The following is a 25,464-nucleotide window of genomic DNA, read 5'->3' on the forward strand; positions in this document are numbered from 1 at the left end:
AAGCATTAGAGTACTGATCACCTCCAACTGTTCCTGGTCGAACTCCTGCTCCTGCTAATCCTGCGCCAACCCCTGCTCCACCTCCTGTTGAGATTCCTGATGCAAATAATCAAGACCTTATTGTAAGAAAATCAGTCTATTAGGATTTGAAAAATAAGACACCTGTTAAATAAAATAAGTTAAAATGAAGCTGTGTATTATGTTATAATAATACATCTGGGGGAATAATGTGTCTGGAATAAAATTGGTGTTTCATTTCCTGTACCATATTTAGCAGCTTTTGCAACAGCACCAGAATATTGTCCACTTTCAGCTCCTCCGGGTAATAAATCAGGCACTCCTACTCCCGTTCCTCCCAGTCCTCCTGTTCCTAATCCTGCTCCTGCTCCTCCTATAAAGCACAATTAAGATAATGAAATACATTAAAACATTTTCAAACAACTATCAAGACAAGCATGAACAGTAAAATACAGTAAATGTGAAAATGACTGAGTAAAATAACCTGTGCTATTTACAGATGACATTACATTTCAAAATCTTAGAGGTTGTTTGATTTAAATGAAATGCAGATGTAAATTGTGCTAACAACCTAGTTATCTTACGGTCACTTGCTCCCTGCCATACAAAGATCTAAAACAGTTGAAATGTATGGCTTCAACATGCAGTACTTCCACAATAACAATTACTATTACTATTACTACCTCTTAGGAAATTACAGAAAGAGCACCCAAAGTCAGAATACAAAATAAAAGTGTGAATCGTGAAACACAAATATGTGGTGGGTCATTGTATGTCAATGTATAATAAGTATTTCCCCTTCAGACCATATTTGGCAGCTTTTGCAGCACCAGCAGCGGCGGGGTATTGTCCACCTCCTGGTACCAAACCAGGCCCTCCTCCTACTCCTGTTCCTCCCAGTCTTCCTGATCCCCCCAGGCCTCCTGTTCCTAACCCTGCTCCTGCTCCCCCTGTAAACCAAAGTAAAGATGAATATACATGTTGGTTAAAATTAAAAAATCCAAATACACGATGATCTTAGTTTTATTCACTGTACCATATTTAGCAGCTTTTGCAGCAGCAGAGTATTGGCCACCTCCAAATCCTCCGGGAAGAAAACCAGGTACTTGCCCACCTCTACCTCCCATTCCACCAGTTCCTAAGTGAGCGCCTGCTCCTCCTGCAAAGCACAGCATTTAAAATGTATCACATATATCATTTCAACTTAAAACTAGACTAACATTTCCACATACATTTGATGATTTGCATTGTGTTTTATTGACTTTACCGTATTTGGCAGCTTTTGCAGCAGCAGAGTATGGTCCACCCCCAACTCCTCCAGGAACAAAACCAGGTACTTGCCCACCTGTACCACCCGGTCCTCCGGTTCCTAACCCTGCTCCTGCTCCACCTGCAAACAAAACAGTTAAGATATATTCACCTCTACAGACATCTGAAGGGACAGTATGTATGTTGCATCTTTTATTGACTACCATATTTGGCAGCTTTTGCAGCAGGAGAGTACTGTCCACCTCCAGGAACAAAACCAGGTACTTGTCCACCTGTTCCTCCGAGCCCTCCTGCTCCCAACCCTGCTCCTGCTCCTCCTAAGCAAGAGAAACAAAGCATGTTGATGACTAAAATGGGAATAATGGCTACAGTACATTTATAAACGGGATTTGAACTAGTATGTATTAGAAATGTACGTGTTCATTTTACCATATTTGGCAGCCTTTGCAGCAGCAGCGGCAGCAGCATTGTATTGTCCATTTCCAACTCCTCCTGGCACCAGACCGGGCACTCCTCCTATTCCCGTTCCTCCGACTCCGGCTGTCCCTAACCCTGCTCCTGCTCCACCTGAATTTCATAATCATGTGAAATGAAACAAGTCAAACTGACATTTTTCTGAATGTACAATGTTTTATTTCCTGTACCATATTTGGCAGCCTTTGCCGCAGCAGCAGCGTATTGTCCACCTGTTCCTCCTCCTGGAACTAAACCAGGTACTCCGCCTATCCCTGTTCCTGTTCCTCCCAGTCCTCCAGTTCCTATCCCTGCCCCCAGTCCTCCTGTAACCCAGGTTTCAGATGAATTAGGCATGCTTGTTAACTGGAATATCCGTAGTAGCACAGATGCTTCATTTCCTGTACCATATTTCGCAGCTTTTGCAGCAGCAGAGTATGGTCCACCCCCTACTCCTCCTGGGACTAAACCTGGTACTCCCCCTATTCCTCCATGTGGTCCTCCCAATCCTGTGCCTCCTAACCCTGCTGCAGCTCCTCCTGTAAATGAAAATTAATGGAGAGATTTGAAAAACTGTGAACGGAAAGAATATCGAAATATGCATTATCGGATTTACTGCACGTCTTTCCTTACCATATTTGGCAGCTTTTGAAGCAGGATAGTACTGTCCAACTCCTCCTGGTACCAAACCAGGTCTTCCCCCTACTCCTGCTCCTCCCAGTCCTCCTGTTCCAAACCCTGCTCCTGTTCCTCCCAGTCCTCCTGTTCCAAACCCTGCTCCTGTTCCTCCCAGTCCTCCTGTTCCAAACCCTGCTCCTGCTCCTGCTCCTCCCCGTCCTCCTGTTCCAAATCCTGCTCCTGCTCCTCCCAGTCCTCCTGTTCCAAATCCTGTTCCTGCTCCTCCCAGTCCTCCTGTTCCAAATCCTGCTCCTGCTCCTCCTGTAAATTCCAATTTAAAAAAAAAACCAGGAGTAGTATTTACACTTCGAACATTTGCCTTCAGGAACGTTTACAGTATATTGCAACTGCTGAACAACCGGCCTTACCATATTTTGCTGCTTTGGCTGCTGGTGAGTATGGACCGGTGCCTGGATATCTCTGACCTCCTCCTGGTACTGCAAATGGTGCCCAACCTGGCACACCACCTGGCACACCACCTGGCACTCCTCCTGGTACACCTCCTGGTACACCACCTGGTACGCATTTATACATGATTTCATAATGATTTCAAAGACTGTTTTGAAAATATTTGAATTTATGTAATTATATATCATAGTATTTGCTCTGGATATTGTCTACCACAACCATCAACAACACAACTAACAATTTGTGAGAGTAGAGCACACCCATACCATATTTTGCTGCTTTGGCTGATGGTGAATATCCACCCCCTGGTACACCACCTGGAACACCACCAGGTACGCCACCAGGTACACCACCAGGTACACCACCAGGTATACCACCAGGTACACCGCCAGGTACACCCCCTGTTAAGGAGACCCAAGTAAAGTATTTTGGATTGTATGCAAGCTGAAATGATTTTATACATGAAATGTGGATACAACTGTAACTAAATTTACAATTGGGGTACTAATAAAGAAACCTTTAACCTTGAACAATTACCCTCGATACAGTGAATCTGTGCAAGAACAACAGTCCCCATACCATATTTAGCTGCTTTGGCTGATGGTGAATATCCACCTCCTGGAACACCACCAGGTACACCACCAGGTACGCCTCCAGGGATGCCACCAGGTACTCCACCAGGGACTCCTGGCTGATATCCGCCAAATCCTGGTACTCCACCGGGTACACCACCAGGAACACCACTTGGTACTCCACCTGCTACACCTCCTGTCAAGAAGAACCAGATTATAATGGCTATATCTTGGTGTGTACCCTGGCCACATTCCACCTATGTCACAAAAACAACAATCGACAGTGCCACCAACATTGAGAATTATGACTAGCAAAGTGGTGTTATACCATATTACTTTGGCAGTAAGTGAAATAATGATTAACTGTATGAATGCATTGCATGTTCTGCACATAGTTCACCTGTACCACCTGAACCTACCAGGAATAACAATTAAATGCAACTGTGATGAACAGAGATGTATCCATACCATAAAAAACTGTAACAATGTGCACAACATAGCCAGTATAGCTTCTTTGATGAGATAATATTGTATCTTATTTGTGCCATCTGATTGTTACAAACAGATGGATGGCCATACCATAATTATTTGCTTTGGCTGCTGGTTGATATCCACCAAATCCTGGTACATTAGCAGGCACACCGACTGGTGCACCCCATGGTACCCCACCTGAAAAATGCCCTGCTCCACCACCTGGAACACCACCTGTTAAGGAGAACATATAATGTGTATGCCACCAATTTTCAGAATTGTCAGCAGCAGAGCAGTGTTCATACCGTATTTAGCTGCTTTGGCTCCTGGTACATATCCGCCACCTCCAGGTAAGCCACCTGGAACGCCACCCGGTACACCACCAGGAACACCACCACCAGGTACACCGCCTGGTACACCACCTGGAACACCACCTGTCAAAGAAACTCAGGTGAGATGTTTTTGGCTTCAAAACTGTAGAATTGTAATCGTTATCTGCCTTGGATATCGTCCACCTGTGAAACAAACTTTATTATTATTGATGTTGCGGCCATCAGATTGGTGCCAATACCATATTTAGCTGCTTTTGCTGATGGGAGATATCTACCACCCCCTGGTACACCCCATGGTACACCCCATGGTATGCCCCCTGGTACGCCACCTGGTACACCACCTGGTACGCCACCTGGTACGCCACCTGGTAAACCCCCTGGCACACCCCCTGGCACACCTCCTGGGACACCACCTATTCAAAAGGATTAAGACAGATGTTGTTATTCCAATGAAGTCAGAAGTCATACTACATCATAGTGTCTGCGGATAACGGCTGCCTCTAGCACTACCAAAACTACCAGCTTTATGCCTACCATATTTAGCTGCTTTTGCTGACGGGAGATATCCACCACCTCCAGGTACACCCCCTGGTACACCCCCTGGTACGCCACCTGGTACGCCACCTGGTACGCCACCTGGTACGCCCCCTGGTACGCCCCCTGGTACGCCCCCTGTTAAGTAGACCAAGATTTTGACTGCATATGCACTACTTGCACAATACTAATACTAGTACCAATACTAATAATAATAACATCCATCCATTTACCGCTTATTCTCACTACAATAATCTGAACACTAGCAGTAATGCCAACTATAAAAAGTTGTTAAAAGCAGAATAATTTCTATCTGTTATACCATATTTAGCTGCTTTGGCTGCTGGCTGATATCCACCATATCCTGGTACACCACCGGGCACTCCACCGGGCACACCACCTGGCACACCCCCTGGTAGACCACCTGGTACACCTCCTGGGACACCACCTATTAAAGAGGATCAGGACATATGTTGTTATTCCAATGAAGTCATGTTACATTAGTGTCCACGGATAGCGGCTGCTTCTAGCACTACCAAAATTACCAGCTTTGTGCCTACCGTATTTAGCTGCTTTTGCTGACGGGAGATATCCACCACCTCCTGGTACACCTCCTGGTACGCCCCCTGGTACACCGCCTGGTACACCTCCGGGGACACCTCCTGGTACACCACCTGGTACACCCCCTGGTACACCACCTGTCAAGGACAATCAGGACGATTGTCGTTAATGACAGAAAGTCATGATGCATCATAGTGTCCGTGGATTGAGGTCACTATTGCCAGCAGCACTACATTATTGCCAGTTTTGCACTTACCATATGGTAAATATCCACCACCTGGAACACCACCAGGAACACCACCTGGAACACCACCTGGAACGCCACCAGGAACACCACCCGGAACACCACCTGGAACGCCACCAGGAACACCACCTGGCACACCACCTGTAAATATGAATATAAGGTTATAAAAGATAGAAACTATGAGTAGCACTCTGTTGTTCAATTACAACATACTGTAACAATAAATGTTGGACAAATTATTAGTTACCATATTTAGCAGCTTTGGACCCAGGTCCATAGCCTGCTGTGAAATAGGGACAAATTCAATGTACTGTATGTATTTATGTCCTGAATTTTTTTGTAAAACAAAAACTTGGTTAGTTTATTTATTCTTTTATTATTTGACATACTGTATACAGGTGACGCGACCAATGTCATTTAAAAAATATTGTTGCAATTTCACTTGAAGACACGCTACCTCCTGGAATCTGCCCTGGATATCGTCCACCTGTGCCACCACCCAAACCACCTGCACCAGGACCAAATCCACCAGCACCACCAGCAACAGCACCAAAACCACCAGGACCACCCAAACCTACAGAAACGTAAAGACAAATATACTACAATAAATCACACAAGTGACTCAACAATTTTTCGAGTATTAATATTTAAACGGTACCATATTTGGCAGATTTGGCCTGTGCAGCTGAGATGCCACCAGTGCCAACTCCTGTTAAAAAGGAAAAAAAAGTTAATTATGCAATATGATTTTAGCTTTTGCGCTCCCTGTTAGCAAATAAGAGCTTCGAATACCAACCAGTCCCAATAGGAAATCCAGGCTTTGAGCCGGGGCCACTTTTACCTCCCGGAAGTCCAGCTCCTTGATTACCAAAACCGCCGTAACCTGAATCAGTGCAACATGACATATCATCAACAACTGCCTGATGTTGTGATTACGGCAAATCTTTTGACAATGAAACATGACCCTTTGTACCAAAGGGAAGTTTTCTGCCTCCAGGTTTTGCTCCCTGGCCACCTGAGGGCAAATGAACAATCCTTGATGAGAGATACGGGATACACTGGAACATTAGGTAGGAAAACAAGTGTACAACAAATCATCTTATTCCCATTAGTGGCTGCAATAGTATGCCTCAAGAATCAACTGAGACAAGAATATTATGGCGTGATGCCAAGGCATAACAATAAAACAAGCACTAAACTAAATAGTTTTCATCTATCAAGAGCAAGGCAAAACTTTACTGTACTCTATAAATGGATGAATTGAATCCACCACTACATTCACACCTTGAGTTTTGGGTGATTTCAGAGGGTATCCATGGAACACTCCGGGCTGCATTTGCCCACCATAGCCTGAAAAGAGAATACATTTAAACAAGTTGGAAAGACAGACACAATTTATATGAATCTGAAATGCATAAATAACCAACCTGCTCCTGCTCCACCCTGTCCCCCTGCTCCAACTGTAGAAGAAACATCAAATCATCCAGTCAGGTGCATAGATGCTGAAAATAATTTTCTAAATTTGCCAAAGGCCACATTAATGCAGGACAAGACCAGAAAGAAGACTTTATGCAAGTTTGTTAATATGCAAATCATAAAAATGTATGATAGTCATTTAAGAAGTACATTAGTGCTGTTGGGTAGACTGTCAGATAAGAATTGAAATGCATGAAACCCTTGGAGAACATATTTATTCTTCTTGTTATATAGAAAACCCCCCAGTCGATTTTCAATATAACTGATTATGTACTCCTATTGTAAGTTGGCATCTTTTCTAAGTTTGGGGGAAAAAGTATAGTGGACTAGTCACAAGTCAATCACAGGGCCGATATAGACAGACTACGCCACACCTACTGTATGGGAAATTTAGAGTCAAGAGGAAGAAGATTCTTACGGGATTTCTGATTGAGGCCATTGCCAGTGGCAACTCCTGGAAGAACTCCACGGTTTCCAAATCCTGAAGCATTAGTCAGAAAACAGTTGCATTAGATTTCAGGACAACACCTTTGTCTGCCAGTCCTGGATCAATGAAAGCGACATACCATTTGCTGGTACGAATCCACCTTGATAAAGCCCTGGTACATCCACACCTGCCAGAACCAATGGTACAGTATTATTGTGTATATAAACATAGCAAAAGTTTGCCTGGGTCCATATGCATTCAAACCGGTTGGAATAGTAGATCAAGTTTTGAAATATATTTAATGATAAAGTGCTTCATTTTGCCTGATCTGCCCTCAAAGGTTTAGACACTCTAGGGAAAGGGCCAAATCGAGGTAAGCAAACAAATTATAAAGGAACATCAGAATGGAGACGGTTCATCATTTGAACAACTGAGCTATAATTTTATGGAAAATAATGTGCAAAAGAATCCAAAATGGAAATTAAAACAAGGCAAAGTGGGGTTCAGCAGCAGTATTATTTCTACTTTTGGGAACTATCCAAACAAATGAAGGGTCAAACAGCCTCGTGGGATGGTTCACTTTACACATTTCCCACAGAAAACAAGAGCAATTTGCAGCGATTTCTTCTGCATTGATACATAGAAATAATATCCGGTCTGCCCATGAGCCTAAAGAGTAGATTATGATTCGATTACACAATACCTGGTACTTTGGAAGCTTTCTTTCCTGATCCAGCACCAGTCCCTCCTGGCAAACCTGTCTGGGGGATAACGGGGCCTAGAAATAAGGACACAATGTCACATGAGGTGAGTAAGAAAACAATCATGTGAGCACAAGCCAAGGCAGTATTATACAAAGTTGTGCCTTGCCTCCAGCAGGAAGAGTTCCTGTTCCAGTTCCGGCTCCTGCGGTATAATGAAATGTAGTGTAGTCATTTGTGAGGAGATCTGTATCTTTACTCTGTCAAATGTCAACTCAAAGACCTTCATGATCAAAAGTGACATGGCTGACTTTTACTATAATGACGGGAGGCAGCCGCTACGAATGTCATATCTGTGCTAATCAAATGCCTCATTTCATTGGCTAACCGCTCATGTGAGAACTAAGCTGTCAGCCTCACAAGTAGGGGAGTTCGGCCCCAGCAAAGACGCAATGGTTTATTTGTTCAACTCCTGTTTTCATTTTTAAATCTTAAATTCCACATACTTTGCCTGAATAGACGTTGCGCACTACCTGTAAGTATGTGGCCTCCGGAGATTTGTTGAGGAAAGTTTTGGCAAAAGAATGCTGTTTTATCTTTGCTCTTTCAAGCGAATGAGATGTTATTCTGAGTATGGTGAAAAAAAAATTCCAGACTTATTCGAGGGAAGTTTTTTTTTTCTGCCAACCAATATTTAGGAGTAAGCTGGTTGCCAAAGCCCTCGTCATGAGTGGACCCAAGAGTCCATGCCTCATCAAGCTGCCTAATTTAAAATAAATCATACGGAGATAAACATCACAGACAGTGAGGTCACTGTAGGCTCTGCGGGAGTATGTTTCTGTCCAAAACGTTATTTTTCATTCTGATTTACTGTTAATGCATTTATTTTGGCTTTCTGTTATTAATAGACGAGAATGCAGACCATTAAAATCACTGTATCTGTGTTTGCATAGTAGTATATCATTGTACCAGCCGACATCGTACCTCCAAATGGTAGCAGATGGCCTCCAGCACCTGTAACATAGCAACAATCTATAATTGCATATTTTTTGTTCTACACTCAACAAAGTGTTTGCTTGAAAAGAAATGAAGTTGAATAACTTGATGAGATCCCACCCACCCATCCATCCATTATCAGAACTGATTTATCCTCATATGGGTCACGGGTGTGCTGGAGCCTATCACAGCGGTCTTAAGGCAGTAAGGTCAAGGACGCAAAGTGACAAAGTTTCTTTCTGAACCGTTAAATAATACTGCTTTGTCAGTGTCAATAAAAACGGAGTATTATTATCAATGCAAAGCCAGAATTTTGAAATAGTGATGTACCTAATAAATTGGCAGATGAATATATGCAGCACCTGTACTTTTTACATTCCTGAGTCATGATTGTACCTCTTTTACCAGCCTTCTGTCCAGCTCCTGGGAAGATTCCACCGGGGACTCCACCATATCCCCCATAACCACCTGTGTGGAAAGAGGAAATATGTGCTGTTATACATTGGTGTTTTTTTTAGGGAAAATAATATACTGCAAACTTCCTAAATGATTGCAGTACTCACCACCGCCGAAGCCTCCAGCTCCATAGCCGCCACCTCCAAGAACCCCGGTTCCTAGATTTCCATAACCTAACGAGATATATTTCAGAGTTTGACAAGCAACCAACAGAGAAACAAACTGTAAAACAATGATTTAAGGGTGATGTGCAGAGAGACTCGAAGAATTTAGTAGTCTGTGTGGGCCTGATATTGGCCACCTCACACATTGCTGTTCATTGCTCCGACAAAAGTAGTCCTGAGCTAAAATCCTCAGTTTATTTCAAAACATCATAGTAGGTCTACACAGGTAAGTTTTGTTCTTGTTTAACAAACATGAATTAATCAACGTAGCATCCGATTCATTTGACTCAAGCCTATTATTGAATCCAGGAGAGAACATTTATTGTTGTTGCTCAACAGACACAAACACGCTGAAGCAGATGAAGACCTTATGTGGTATTCTAAACACTTTCTAGGATCGAGACCCTTTAGCTTTTGACTTAACTTGTTGCTTAAACAGTCCAATTACAGCTTTGATCTCTTTTCATTGTGAGGAATACACATGGGAGGAGAAGACTATGAACGTGTCTCTATTGCTGGCAAAATATCCATTTGAGAGAATAGCATAAACATGCAGGTACTGTATTTGAATAAGCTGAGCTGAGACAAGCATGCATGCGAAAGTATAAATATTTTTAGAACAAGCCAAAAAACACATTGTCATACTAACACCTAAAAAGGGTCTAAAAGTCAGGTTTGAGACCAAGTGAATAAGGGAAGCAAGTTGAATAAGTCAGCAAGACGGACAGGATGAGACCTTAGAGTGCACCCAGTAATGCTTGGAGTGAAGGTAATGACAATGATTAGTGATGATGACGAGGAATGTGTGAGGAAAGCAACAGTCCACGATGAACCTTGCCAAAGACTTGACAAACACACAAGGCATGCAACACGATCCTCTGCGCTGAGCTAAGAGTTCCTAAGTAATCTCCTTCTTAGACATGAAGTGTACATGCAGGCACACCTCAAAGTTAGCTTCAAGTCAAGAAGATGGAGAAAGCACTATTTAAATATTTATTAACTTTGACAGTGGCCACATTCTACCTGAGGTTCAGGGCACAGCACTCCCAAAGGGCAGTTGTATCCCTCGGCTAGACACTTTATGCTATTCACCGTTTCCCAGACAGCTGAACTTTCTGCTTACCAACTAGACCTTGACTTAAATTCTGCTGCTCAATAAATGTTTGCAAATACTGTATTGTCCATGGAAGCCTAAAATGGGGTAACCCTGGAACGTAGTGTAAATGTAGCCTTACATCTGTGTTAAGCCACAGAGAAATGAAACAGGGGTGTTATTCCACACGAGTAAGATGAAAAACAAATGATCATATGGCCCACTTATTGTCACATGTGTAAGATTTAGACTGTCATCTCCGATAGCACTCAGGGTCATCTCGCACCTGCACAGGAGACTTTGCTCTGGTTTGACATCACATGATGAGATGCAGACACACACAAGTAAGCCCAAAATGATGTGACTGATTATGAGTCCAGGCCAAGACTGGTTTCAGACAATTTTCTGACTTTGCTTGACAGTGACAAAATACAGTAAAATGAAAACCGTAATGATTCCCTTAGAAACTGCATGTGAATGAGGAATGACCAGAACACATACAAATCTGCTCTCTCAAGGCTCTGAGCAACATGGTGGATGCTGCATAGGTTAACCTGGATGCAATTCATTTAGGGAGTCAGGGGGACAGTTCTGAAAAAAACTATTTGAGGGCTTGACATGTATCATATGCTTTATATTTAGGATATGAAGGCATTGGGTTTTGAACAAGCTCTCACTTTGGCGATATTTTCAACACATTGTCAGCCCAAACAACCACAATTTTGTTGGACACGTATTATGACATGTATTAGGACATGAACTTACACAAACGAGGCCCTCATAACTTGCAGATTATTGGAAATATGCCGTACGTCAGTTTTGTTTGTTGTCAATTAACCACCCGCAGAAGGTTTGCACAATAGCCCTGATATCAAATCATTATTTTTCTTTGGTGTTTTTCCCAGTATTATTTCTGACAAGTTGAAGGATTTCTGTATACCTCCTGAATATTGTGGATAAATTTGTACGTAACGCGCTCTAGGCAAAACAGCAAACCCATGGGACCACCTCCGCTGGATTTGGACAATGGACAGAACATCTCAACAAAAGGTCAGAGATCCATTCCAAGATGGAAGGGCCTGAAAGTCGATATTACACCAGAGAGTGAACAGTGGGATAGAGAAATGCAAAGGTGAGCAATAAAGTGCTGTGATGCATCATAGGCTCGCTCCATTTAGAGTCTTTTCACACTGGACAACTTTTTTAAAAATGGATCTTGTTTTTATGGCTTAGTTTTTAAGGACAACTTGTTTTTTGGACACAAACAACAAACCAGCAGTGACGAATTACTCCCAGTTCTTGAATCAATTTTAATCTAATCACTTAATCTAATATCTACAGAGTACTTTTGGTTATGATAAAAATGATAATACTGGTATGCAAATGACCGTGTCCTCAGGCATTTTCATAGCTCAGTGTTATCTTGGATTTATTTTGATTCCCTTCCAAAATACACACAAATAAATAGTTTTGCCTTTAATAGATTGTTATTCTTTTTGGTTTTACACTATTATTGATGAATGGATGGCTAGATCGACGGATACATGGATAAATGAGCGGAGTCAAAAACGAGCAAAAGTCAAGCCATTGCTGTCCCCTAAAAGAAATTACAATAAAGTATATGAATGGAACACATGTAAGAAGAAGAATGTAAATCTTTGTTGTAGATAGAAGACTGACACTGGCCAGAAAATGTGGCTAAGACTCAGTCATTGGTCATGTTCTCAGCCCAAGTGATGGATATGAGCCAGTGTGAAAAGAAATGTCTGGTTTCAATCTCACTCCTCAAACACCTCGTTCATTCTCCATTGGGGCGAGGTCAGACAATCTCGTTTGAGAACCAAGGGATACACAAGCCATTAATCAAAACACTGTCTTTGCTCCTCACTCTCTCTCCTTCACTCACTCTCTCTGTTTTTCTCCATTTTTCAAGTTTCCTCCTAACATGTTCTATAAGTTCATGGAGAGCAGACACAAGGTGTTAACTGCATCAACAGGAGGGGGCCAAAGTTGAGTGAGTGGCGGATGGATTCATTCACTGCTTCCCATCTCTTCCATTCCCCACTTTTTGCTCTCTGCTTTGTGTTTTCATTCAAAACCACTGAAGGTAGCAGAGCGGAGGACAGACCTCTGAAGTGTCTCAGATATTTCATTTTTCTTTTTTGCTTCTTAGTTTTTGCTCTCTTAGCCTACAGGAAAGCAGCTAGGGACCATTTGAACTCATGCCCTTTTCATTCTGTCATCTCGTCTAGAAACCGGTGTTAAGAGTGCAAAAGTGAGAAGTATGACACGTACCGTATCTTGCCTGCGCTAACCATGACATCATTAACACCAAAAGGTGCGCAGAATGCCGAGACGTGCTTTGGCAATGTACAGTGCTGCAGTCACTGTAATGTGATGGAAAATCTTCTTGCTAACATCATCTTCAAAGAGTTGATGAATTCCCTGAAGACTCAACACTTTTCTTCGATTGACAAGTGGATTCGATTCATCGGCTTTAAAAAATAAGTCTATCATTATGTCATCAAACCCCATTGTTATCATTATGGAATTATCATGCTGTACAGCTTCCAAGTCGGTGGATGGATAGCATTTTTGTGAGGTGATGCAGGGTGAGCTGGATAAAAGCAGAATGATGTGAGGTGCTGTAGTAATTCCACATTGCGTGAGACACGAGCGCTTCCCTCGCCTTGCCTCTCCTCCCTTCTCCTGTGACCTCCAATTGTCCTAGTCACTTCCAGGTTCCCTTTGCTGTCACTTATCTGCCCCCAAATGTGAGACGCAAGTTCGGATACATCTTGAATTAATGATATGTTCACACACTACTGCATATTTTGTCTCTTTCTTTACTCAATAGTGTGAGCTTGCCGACTTGGGCAGATTTCCTCCTATTGTTTTTTAATATATTTTTTCCATGGAGTCATGACACTATGACAGCTTCCAAAAGTTAATATTTGTTGCCATAAGTGAGTAACAAAGTATACTTTTTTGTGGCGATATGAGTGATAGATTTGGGTTTCTTAAACTTCAGCTCAACCGAATTACTCCTGGGATGTAATGAAATATGTAACATTTAGCTTACAATTTTCAGATCCAGGGTTAAAGACAGAAGTCTGGCCTTCCAGTGTGGAATTTTATTTTAGCAATGCTTATCCAATGGCTTCCAACAAACAGTAAGTGTGAAAGTTTCTAGTTGCGAGCTGCGCTACTGTGCTGTTGTGTGATCTCGTCTGAGTTACAACTCTGCAAACAGCTTCATGTAAAATTATTCCTGCTCTGCTTTAATTACCTCCACAAACTAGTTTATTTTGTTGACTTGTTTATTAGTCTGTCTGGCTGCAGAACTTCCAAAGGTAACTGTTCTCTCTGGTGCCTTGCATGCCAAAACATTAAAATCGGGGGGGGGGGGGGGGGGGGATAATATGACTAATACACTTGAGGTCATTGCAAAGTGCTGCTATTTCTAACACACACTGGGAAAGACTCACTTCCCACAACAAGCACTTTGACTGAGCCACATACATGGCACTTTCACACTTTAAATGAGCAATAACTCTGTCAGGGATAATGCATATGATTAATTCAAATTATTTTTGGCAAGGCATGAGAAAATACAATTCTAATGTGTGTCGGTGAGTTTTAATATTTTCTGCTGAATAAAGAGCAGTCATTTCAGAGCAGGGTGCCATAGCACACTCGAGCATTGTGAATTTCACTTGATTCTTTTACTTCTGCTTTAGGCTTTTTCCATTAGGGGTCATTTTACGTAATTGAACTGAACATTTGTATTTATTAATTACAAATACATATTTGTGCCAGTGATGTATAGGGACAGGCAGAAAAATTCAATCTTCTATTCAATGGCAGAAGGCACAAATGACCTGTTTCCATTCATACAATAGATTAAATTCTGATTTCATACAAGCAGAACAGCTTTCTGTTCAAACGATCAAGCAAGAATTGCACACTGAGTAAGCCAGTTTGGGAATAAATTGAGAAGAGGTCATTATTTTAATATTAATTCTTATTGCGACATATTTGCTTGGTGGAGTGCTGTGAGAATTTTTGAATATAAAATGGGTGCCTTGGCGCCATAAAAGTTTGGAAACACAGGTCTACAGAACAGGAATTTGATTTTCCACTCAGCAGTGTTGTCATTCCATCTGTGGCGACAGTTGTTGTTCCTGTTTGGATTTAAAACTGTACTAATTTGTAAACCTCGCATTACACCATTATCCATTGAGTCAATGATGTCATTGTTTACACTTCAAGTCATACAAAGCCCACAGCAGCAGACCGTACGCTTTCAACCACACCAGAGAGTTGGGCCCTTTCCTGGTTTTTGTTAGAACTGAGAGGATCTGCTACTCTTTATCCACTTTGAAGGAATGTCCTAGCTGCTCTGCCAACTCGAAGCCCCTGAACATGTCTGAGGAGTGTCTACAATTCAGTGCTCATCAACCATTTGAGCTTGGCATACAAACTTGCATCATGTTCAACAAAGGCATTCGGACAAGGCAGAAACACATTGCAAGCATTAGATTATGGAACATTTGAGGAGAAACATCACAGATTGGAGCAGCCAGCCCAGAAAAGATTAATTGTACAAACTATGAATCGGGTTAGAACTCTTGTCAAAATACGAAGCCTGAAGGCATGGTATGTATAATTTTACAGCCAAGAGTGTTTCCTCTCCCAGATGGTCCACATGTGCATCTGACTGTCATTGAATACTTTTCCGACAAGTCAGGGTTGAAGAAAGAGACCAATGTTGGACAGGTCGGCTGCTAACATGGACATTGAAACAGTGATGCTGGATGCACAGGCTCCAAAGTATTTTCCAAATTCTTGCGTCATAGGAAAAGTTGCGAACACGGTGCAGCCAGCCATCTGTTGCATGTCACTGCTGAAATCATTGGGAAGAGAATACTAAGTGAAAGTATTTAAAAGATAAATTATATCATGAATGGTGAAAGAATTCGACACCTTGATTGGCTGCGGAAGGTTAAAAGATCCTAAACCTGTTAACCTTTTTAAAAACTGAGGAATCATGTGAGATACCATTGTGAGCACTGGGAGATTTGTCTCAGTTGTGCCAGCAGAGAGACTCAATCCACCCATCTATTCAGGAGCTTGGAGCCAATCCCAACTGACTTGGGGTAAAAAGCAGACAACTTGTACTACTCAATTGCAGAGAATCGAGGGGCACCGAGTACAAACAAATCTGAAGTGCACAAAAATAGCTATTTGAACCATTTTCTTTTGTGCATGTGCATTAGACAACATTCAGCTATACTCTGCCTCGTTTAGCTCAGTTACTATGCTGAAGAATAATATAATAGCCCAAAGCCTCAAACATGTATTTTAAGTGCTCAGTTTAAAAAATTACTTTGGAACAAGTTAGAAATTAGAGTACTAATAGGATTCATATTTTAGCTGCCAAACTAACATTAGAGCCCATGTGCAATGTGCAACTACGGTTGCTGTAGACAATGGAATGGTTCACTAAACTGTAAACCTTGGCCAGAGTCCGATGGCTTTGTGTACATTTGTGTCATCTAAATATTTGCCTTCATTTGCATTTTGCCTTTGTAGTTCATAACACTCATTTAAAAATCAAAAGGTCCAATAGTTTTGACTGGGGAGTTGAGCCAGTTGTGGGTTTTGATTTACAATTTAAAAAAAGCAGAAAGGAGAGGAAAAGCAAAACAAAACTCCATCTGTGTCTAAACAACCCAGGGACAATATTGCCAGATGGACAAGGACAGAGGTTCATATTCCAGACTTACTGGAAAACAAAAGCTGGAAGATTCACTTGACTTTGCCAAGGAATAGCTCATCAACTCACACAGGGTAGATCAGGCTAAGATGTGTAGCATGCAAAACTGATTAGTCACAAACAAAAACTAATAAAAGCCACAACTTAATGTTTATTCTTTTGCAATTTCAATACTTCTTGGCAATATTGGCAAAGATTATGGAGATGCGAAAAAATTTGATGACATCACTCAAGAAAACCTTTTCGGAAACATCTTTTGCAATGAGCAGCTATGCTGATTGTGTGCTGTTTTTGGAACCTGACAAATGGGAAAATTACAGAAAAATGAAGACAGTAAATTTACTAAATTCCTTGTACTATATTTCCCTTTGAACTCCATGAAAAATCCAATAAAAGTAGTTCAAGGCGGATTGATGTTATAGTAATATAAGGTACAAAATACTGCACGAGAGTCTGTGCTTGACATTCCGATTAGTGGCTCAGCACTGCTTAAGTCAAATCCTAGAATTCTGTTTTATGTCCTCAACATAATTCACTTTGGATGTGTCTCTATGAGCAGATGTGCTGACAAATTATGAGCCCTGTGAGGATCAAGAAGAAATTTGGGCAACGTAAGATGTCAGTCAGATGCATTCACATGTGCACAGGTCTGAGATGCACTAATGAAAAACATTCAAGGGGACTTGCATCCTGGCTAAGACTATTTTTTGGCGCAACATTCCGCAGCTCATCTCTAGCCGGCTGTCTTTTTACAAGGGGATTGTGTGCAAGTGTTGTGGAATGTGATCTGATCATTTCATTTGGTTTGCTGTACCTGTGAATGCTCCAAAGCAAGAGTTGAGGTTTGGCAAAAGGAGTAAATTTCAATTTTGAGTGACACTGCCAGAAAAGCAACAGTTTAATATTATGCTAATTATTGTGGTTGACATCTGCAGAAGTAAAGCTGCATCAAACGGTTCACGTATGCAGTTTTGCTGTCCTTGCCAGTTGTCATTATCCTTGCTTTCAGGCTCCCTCTTCCTTTCCCCCCGCTGTTCCTGTGCTCAGCCCATAGCTAAAATGGCAAAAATGTATCATACTTCTTCAATAATTTATCTTGATATGAGCCAGTCGGTTCAGAAATTGAAACAGGTGCTCTGGAACAAAATTCACAGAACGACGATCACAACGATTTGAGCACAGTAGTACAGTTCAAACTGTGTTGACTACTATATTTGATTTGAGCCATCTACAGTATAAACTCAGCAGGGAAGTCTGAAATGAAACAGATTCCAGATGTAACAACTCATGCCATTTTTGACCTGATGTTTTGTGACATTGCGTTGCTCTAGCCAGCATTTACACAACAAAAGTCATAAAAGGCTGCCTTTCTACCTGTCATGAACTGCCACAGGCTATAGATATCAGCGACAACAAAAAATGGGAAATGTAAGTGTAAATGGGCTCACAATGTTAGAATCTAAAAATTGACTTGGAGATCAGAGGTTCAAAAACTGACAAATACCACGATACAGAACTAAAATATATAAATTGGAAATGTGCCATTGAGGCATTGCTCTTGAGCAACATGCTTGTTACATGAATGAAAGAACACTGGAACACTATTAATCCTACTGAAAGGGCCCAATCAGGGGTTCCTGACAATTTGGATCAAAGATGACACTGAAAATAAATCCAATTTAACCCATGATTAGAAGTGACAGTGCATATGCCTGCTAACACTGGAGTCTTCCACTAAAGGTCAGTCTGATTATGTCACACAATTTCCTGTCTTTACAGTATCTTCTTTGAATTTTTTTGCAAAAAAATCGTAATCCTATTACCTCGTTTCACTGCTTGAAACAGACAGAGTGCTGCAACTGACAAATTCTGGGCAACATCGATTGAATCCACCTTTGAAAGTACACAGGATAGATGATGGCGTATAGTTGCTGCTCATCGAAAGAAGATTTCCTCCTGGGTCAAAGCTGTGTGACATTTACAAGTTTTTGCATGCAGCTATGTTAAAATTCTCCATAGTCACGCTGGCTCACTTCACCAGCTGTTGCCCTGCATAATAGTCCAGGTCAAACATGGAGCTTGCCAGTGGAATGCAACGTCACTGTTGTTAAAAAAAAATGATTGGAGCATTTCTCAATGTGCACAGGTACAGTATGTCAGCGTTTCATCACTTATTGTAAATGTTTCTACAAAGCCTGCCATTCATGAAAGAACCAAAAAATAGCAAACCCCGTATGAATCGCAAGTGTTGCATGCCAAACCGTGAGAACAGTTAGTTACTAAGCTACAATGACAATTCCAGTGGTCAAGTTATCAAAACATGATCCATCCAGTTATCCTCATTTGGGTCAGAGGTGAGCTGGAGCCTATCCCAGGTAACTTTAGTGCCAGTCATATATAAGGGACATATAGCTAAGCCATTTTTCACACCTATGGACAATTTGGTTTTCAATAAAGATAACCATGCATTTTTGGAATGAATCAAACAAACCAAACGCAAGTAAGCACAGGTAGAACATGCAAACTCCACCCAGGAAGGCTGTAGCTGAGACTCTAACTCCTAACTTCAGAACTTTGAGACAGACATGCAAACTACTATTCCTTCATGCAACCCAAAATGATGCAATACCTGTCTTTTATTTACTACGCATTAAACAGCTGCAAACTGAAAAGCAACACAATATATCTCGAGTTTCAAAACAAAGGCTAACAACAAAAACAAGATAATAAAAACCCAAATCAGACCTGGAAAGTGCCCATTTTATTTGAAGAACAATGTAAATGATCCAGGGCCAGCAATGTTCTCTATCTGACAACAAATGAACAATGTAAATAATCTGGGGCCAGCAATGTTCTCTATCTGACAACAAATCTACATTTTGAACCCTGTGACTTCTTTTTACTGTTTCGTGACTTCAAGGCATAGCAGCAAGCGACCTATGATGCAGTGTTTTCAGTAAAAACGTTTTTTTTGTGTGACAATGTAATCAAAGTGTACCTAGATGCACGTTGAACATGCAATTGTAACAAAGTGTCAAGTGCTAGTTGACTGCGGACGAGAGGTGGGGTGCACTCCCCACTGGTCACAGCTGTTTTATTAAACAATGGTTACATTAGTTTTACTGTTCCATGTAAAAAAAAAATAAAAAAATCATGTTAGTTGGCAAAGACTATTTCAGTTCGTGATCTCACTGGAAAAACAAGTTGAAAGTTGAACAATGCGACAGAACAGATAGTTCACTGGATGTTCTACTGAAAATCAGTTATAAAAGCTGCGAGCATTTGAGGGGATGACATCAGCACAATTTGACTGAATATTTATTAAATGTTATGCATTTTAGTTGTCATCATACTAACGGTAGCATGACCTAAATGTACGTATGAAAAGTCTTGGCCAATACCTTCCATATAATCCCTGCCAAAATCAACTTCCATGTAATACAGCACTGGAAATGAGGTCATTTCCAAAAAGTGGCGGCCCTGCCAATCTCGGTTGAGGACTGAGGTGTGGCACTCCAGAGGGGCCATTCTGTTATCAGGCCTGTACGACATTGCTCGCTTCCTTATCTGTCCGAACACATAGAGGTATGCTCAGATTGTATCAGTAAGTGCTTGCGGAAATCAAACGACGGCCAAAAGTCGCTAAAGCTACCGGTGAAGTGTAGACAAAAATACAAAAATATTTATTGTTCATTACTGGAGAAAAGGGCTGTGGCAAATTTCAACTCTGAAGTTTCCAGATATTGTCGGGGAGCGACGGTAAAAAAACATCGTCAGTCCTCTGGCACCATTGTTCAACAGGCGTGGATGCTCGTTTATGCTCTGCTAATCATCACTCACTAATGCAACAGCACGACAATTTATGTAAAGCCTCACCTAATCAAAATTCCTAGAACGTTCAAACTAATATAAACCTGCAACACTGGGTGACAATAAATGCACTGTAAATGGTCGAGAAAACTCCCACTCAACCAAAGTACAATACATAAAGCTTTTAGACTCAGTTATATGGTCAGTGAAGAACATCACATGCTGGTCGTCAGTCACTTGCCCAAATATTAAAATTTCACACCAAGGTTCTCTTGAAACAAACTAATGAGAGCCAAACACAAGACCTGTATCACGATTTTAGGATTTACGATAATAATGCTCACTCTTGGAATGACATTTATTTACTTCTGTTTACTGTTATCTTTTGTCTTATCTTTTAATAATGTGACGCCCTCATGGAATGCAATAAGGGAGACAAAATATAAGAAAGGAGAAAAAACAAAGATTTTCTCAAATATGAAAGATGTTAAGAATTCTGGACATCGTACGAGCATATTGAATCTCAGATTGCATCAGTGTACCTAATATTGTGTTCTGTGCATCTTTGCTCCATTAATTGTTTCAGCTTACCTGGTTTAGGTCCTTTTCCACCTTGTCCTACAATGTGTTAAAAAAATGCAGTTAATAATTTAGCCCATTTACCTTACAACTCCACAAAGTGAAGCACTAAGGATTAGAGTAGGTTAAGATGAATCATATTGGCACTAACTTTTCATGAGTACTGGCAACAGATTGTTGCTGATTATTTAATATTTTTTTCCCTACCTGCTCCAAAGTCCTCCAATACCAAATCCAGTCTGGCCAACACCTCCTGGCACCAGACCTCCCGGGACGCCGCCTTGCCCGCCACCTCCATAACCACCTAAATGACAAGGTCGAACAGACACCGAGCGCTCTGTAGTCAGTATTTCTAACATCATGTCCTTGTTCTTATTTTGTACTTTGGAGAAAACTGTGCGTGTGGCCTGATTAATCAGGCTTATTAACATTTGTGGTTGCGCTATTCAGTTCTTTCACAATATCCTTTCACAAATAATTATTCTCTGCTTGTAGTGACATTACACAGGATCCCAATTTGTTTCTCCAGACTTGACCCCAATGCAGCTGTTTTGATCGGAAACTGAACTTCCAAACAGGAATCCAGCTTTGTTTCTGTGTGGATGTTTTTTTTTCTCATCACATCTGTTCTATTTCACATTGTGAGTTCAAAAACAAGCTTCAGCAATTAAGTTCTCAGATTGTGCTGCACCTGAGCAACATAACTTGCTCTATACTGCAAATGTGTGAAATTAGCAAGACATTCATCTGAGGCAATTGCATTAGCTAGATGGAGGGCAGTGCTCTTCAGAGAACATCACAGACCCCCTGAGAATACATTATTCTTATCATGTATGATGTTATCCTGCGGCATCAAACCACTCAGAGATTAAAACCACACTACCGACATATTCGATTTTTGAGGTGACAGTATGAACCACGATGGCACTGTGCAGCCAATAATATTATTCGTTTATCTCAAGGTGCTGCTTCTCATATGATACATTAAAAAAAAGTAACCATAAAAATATATAATCTTCCTTCAGAATTGGGTCCAAATATGAGACCAAACATGAAATCAAACTTCTGAAGGAGAAAAAGCATAAATGTTTTATTCCACTCACCTGCTGCTTTAGCTGGTTTATAGCCGGCGGGCACGCCTCCCGTAGACCCTTTTAAATCAAATATTATATATTTGAGTTATGCCTCGTCTGCATGTAAAATGTAACAAACAAATACGGTTTATGGTTCATTTCTGTTTGTCGGGACAGACTTTCAGAACTTGATCATCCATATATTTTTACTATTGGGTATATGTCAAGAATGTCAAGTCCAAACAGATGTCACAATGTGTGGCCAGTGCAGTTATCAGTCCAAGAAAGTGCACTGGCAGAGTGTAATTGTAAACGGTATATCATGAGAGGGAAAAAATGAGTTTTTGTGGCTTTGCAGGACCATATCTCACATTGCCAAACCATTTCCATGAAACTATACATCTACTATATTACATTTAATTGAGTTGTAGTTCACTTTCATGCTTTATTAAATTCTTTTTTTTTTTAATATGTATGCGTCAGCGTGGTAAAATGTCTGACCAGCAGCAGCAGCATGGTTTAGCTGCCATGAGTTATGGCTGGTGTAGTTTATGATTCTAAAGTAGACTTGGAAGCTTTTGTTACCTGGAAAGAATCCAGTTCCTGGTCCAGTGCCTATGCCCGCACCAGGTGGTACATACACGCCTGCAACACACAGAAGGATAGCAAAGGTCAATCTCGGTCACCTCCGTGTGTTTGATAGCAACGATTGAAACATTCCATTACAAAACTGGAAATCTGACCATTCAATGACCCCATTCATTATACACACATATCCCCAAATGCATTTATCATTTTTGACTCGGACATTAAAATGAAGTTTATCTCAGGTCATGCACTGTGAGGGGCTTACATTAAAAATGAACAGCTCTTGTCAGGATCAAGATAAAAAGGTTTGTATCGAAATGAGACAACATTCAGGAGATAATGTTAGTTTTCATTTAGATGAGGTATTGCATTTGGAAGAGTCAATTTCAGAGAGTTCTACAGCCGACCCTGTCAGCCCCCACCTGCGGCACCCCTGGCCTCCTTTCTCATCTGATTCCTTCGAGGGTCAAGGGAAAACAACACGACTAACAGAATAGGAGAATGGAAAAAAAAAAGTTTGCTTTTTGTTATGGGACTGCTAAGGACAAAATCCAAAGGGACTGGTGAGCTCAGGCCTATGTTACAATGTTCAATGTTGTGAGGGAGAAAGCTGGTTTGTATCACCACAAACATAACACAACGCAGAGAGTTGTGCTGCGCGGAACAGTGATTTTGTTTAATGGTCCTTAACATGCGCTAGGAGGCCAATTAATTAAAAGCACATGTCAAAGGCACTTGTGTGTTTATTAACGCATACTGTGTGAACGCCGTGCTTTGTGCTTCGTGTGCATGACCGGGGGCGCGCAAGAACATTACAAGGCATTAGTGTCTGAAAATGTATGACATAAGCCACCGAAAAGTGCCAGAAGAAAAGTCCAAAAATGTAAACATGATCCAAGGCACTGCAGAGGGCTTTCCATAATAAGTTTTGAAGTAGTTAATGTTTCTACCATAATAACATCAATATTCTTTTTATTCTTACAGCTGAGGTTAGGAGAAAAATGTGAGCACTTAAGACAATTATTGAAGTGGCTAATATATAAAAGGAGACTGAGAGGTTTGTGGTGTGAAGGAACTAGAACACAAACTGAAAATTATTACAATAAAGATTGTTTGTTACAGCTGATGACGTTATACTTCTGTCTAGGCACCACAATGAGTGCACATAAAAAGGTGGTCAAAGGTTTGGATACACTTTCTCATAGTTTTAGTGAGAAATGTATGTCTACAGTACAAATTACTTGTATTTTATAGTGCAATTTATATGAACAATTTGACAAAATTACCTTATTTCAACAATCACATACACTTATAGGCCACAGGTACACCTATATGCAATTTAAGCAGTTTACAAGAGCCGTATCACATTCTGCTTCTGCAAGGACAATAATGTTCAGTTTGATGCAATGAAAACATTAAAAAAAAGTCTCAACATGGTGAGCAGTGATGCTCTATACTAAAAATTTGAATTATAACAATAACGTTTGATGAACATCTGAACATCATTATTTTAAAGGAAGAATTTTTTTATGCAGCTCTTGTAGCTAGATCAGGAATGGGCAATACTGAGTGGACGCCCAAAATTGCTGATGAACATTCAACTTAGGTCATATATGTACGTATGTTTTCCATGGAAAAAAGATTGGGGTTAAAAGAATCCTGGAAAATCCGGGTAAAATACAAAATAAAAAAAACCATTTTGTCATATTTAGAATTTGTGCCATACATCTGCTAAGGATGTGCATGGTCCCATATGCCCCCCCCCACACACACACGCATAGACACGCAGTTGCACTGACGACAAATTTTGGCCCCTTTAAGGTTGCTCATTCCTGGTCTACATTTTTCCGATGTTTCTAAAGTTTTGGTGGTGTACGTGCGGCTAGTGCATGTGTATGTGTTCCAATGCCACCATGACAGATGTGTCAGGTGCAGGTTCCACCCAACCGGGGTGGAGAGGTTGTTCCGTCGTCACACAATCAGAAGGATTTCCTGTCTGGGCTTTGCTCGTGAGGAAAGAGGGAATGCTCCAGTTTTCCTCCAGTTATGAGCTACCGTGCCAATATCAGAGGGCACCGAGTCCATCGTCAACCGCCATTGAACCTAATCTGCATAAGAATGTACGTATATGAGCAATCAGATTACAACGCTCTTTCATCGTTGCATTGCTCAAGAATTATTCAAGAGATGTCTTGGAACGTTACTGCTGCTTAAACAAATAATGTTGGGGAAAACAATTTAACCACGAAAGACAAAATTCCCACAAGTGATCTTATCTGGAAGTTATTGTAGGGTTATAAGGGCCATGTGTTACTCATGTGCCTTTGGGTCATGCTGCCCTTAAAAATCTTGGTGATCATCTTATAAGGCTAAGTACTTGTTCCAGGGTTGTTTGATGAATTCTTTTCTAAAAAACTGGACCGCTGTAAACTAATCTAAATTGTTTCTTCAAGATTGAAAAATTGCCTACGATAACACAACATCGAGATTGCAATGATTATTTGATTATTCTATTTCCTCTGACGTTTATCCTGAATAAGGTCGCGGTCAACTGGTTTCGATCAGAGATGACTTAAAAACAACTGAGTAAAGAATGTTTTACTCGACTTTGCAGGTACCTGAGGTGTGTACTGCAGTATTTAGGGTCCACATAATGAATGACTAGCAAAGGGGTTAGGAAATTGTAAGTCACAACTTGCTTTGTGTTGGAATGAAGTCATAGCAATGACACGTTTTTTCCGTAGTTCCTCCCATGTTAATGACAGTTTTCACAATTGCTCTC

The 25,464-nt window shown here is 41.0% G+C and overlaps 1 protein-coding gene across 1 annotated transcript in view; it reads right to left on the bottom strand.

The window, feature by feature from the left end:
• elna (elastin a) overlaps positions 1-25,464 on the bottom strand; it is a 37,237-nt gene that overhangs the window by 7,072 nt on the left and 4,701 nt on the right. The window contains exons 2-39 of the mRNA XM_037267636.1: positions 22,680-22,739; positions 22,125-22,172; positions 21,229-21,325; positions 21,034-21,060; positions 9,704-9,769; positions 9,537-9,608; positions 9,129-9,158; positions 8,314-8,349; positions 8,147-8,221; positions 7,583-7,630; positions 7,435-7,497; positions 6,968-7,000; positions 6,825-6,890; positions 6,514-6,555; positions 6,337-6,423; positions 6,199-6,249; positions 5,998-6,114; positions 5,788-5,823; positions 5,574-5,681; positions 5,296-5,433; positions 5,058-5,183; positions 4,736-4,873; positions 4,441-4,614; positions 4,175-4,303; positions 3,978-4,103; positions 3,544-3,594; positions 3,406-3,477; positions 3,093-3,227; positions 2,787-2,933; positions 2,521-2,679; positions 1,932-2,027; positions 1,717-1,854; positions 1,491-1,604; positions 1,286-1,408; positions 1,055-1,177; positions 825-968; positions 266-391; positions 22-96 (exon numbers count right to left, since the gene is read on the bottom strand). Of these exons, the coding sequence (XP_037123531.1) occupies positions 22-96; positions 266-391; positions 825-968; positions 1,055-1,177; positions 1,286-1,408; positions 1,491-1,604; positions 1,717-1,854; positions 1,932-2,027; positions 2,521-2,679; positions 2,787-2,933; positions 3,093-3,227; positions 3,406-3,477; positions 3,544-3,594; positions 3,978-4,103; positions 4,175-4,303; positions 4,441-4,614; positions 4,736-4,873; positions 5,058-5,183; positions 5,296-5,433; positions 5,574-5,681; positions 5,788-5,823; positions 5,998-6,114; positions 6,199-6,249; positions 6,337-6,423; positions 6,514-6,555; positions 6,825-6,890; positions 6,968-7,000; positions 7,435-7,497; positions 7,583-7,630; positions 8,147-8,221; positions 8,314-8,349; positions 9,129-9,158; positions 9,537-9,608; positions 9,704-9,769; positions 21,034-21,060; positions 21,229-21,319 (3,382 nt within the window). The 5' untranslated portion in view covers positions 21,320-21,325; positions 22,125-22,172; positions 22,680-22,739. The remainder of the gene's footprint in view (positions 1-21; positions 97-265; positions 392-824; positions 969-1,054; positions 1,178-1,285; positions 1,409-1,490; positions 1,605-1,716; positions 1,855-1,931; positions 2,028-2,520; positions 2,680-2,786; positions 2,934-3,092; positions 3,228-3,405; positions 3,478-3,543; positions 3,595-3,977; positions 4,104-4,174; positions 4,304-4,440; positions 4,615-4,735; positions 4,874-5,057; positions 5,184-5,295; positions 5,434-5,573; positions 5,682-5,787; positions 5,824-5,997; positions 6,115-6,198; positions 6,250-6,336; positions 6,424-6,513; positions 6,556-6,824; positions 6,891-6,967; positions 7,001-7,434; positions 7,498-7,582; positions 7,631-8,146; positions 8,222-8,313; positions 8,350-9,128; positions 9,159-9,536; positions 9,609-9,703; positions 9,770-21,033; positions 21,061-21,228; positions 21,326-22,124; positions 22,173-22,679; positions 22,740-25,464) is intronic.

The sequence above is a fragment of the Syngnathus acus genome, chromosome 13, assembly GCF_901709675.1.
Source record: "Syngnathus acus chromosome 13, fSynAcu1.2, whole genome shotgun sequence".
NCBI classification, from domain to species: Eukaryota; Metazoa; Chordata; class Actinopteri; order Syngnathiformes; family Syngnathidae; genus Syngnathus; species Syngnathus acus.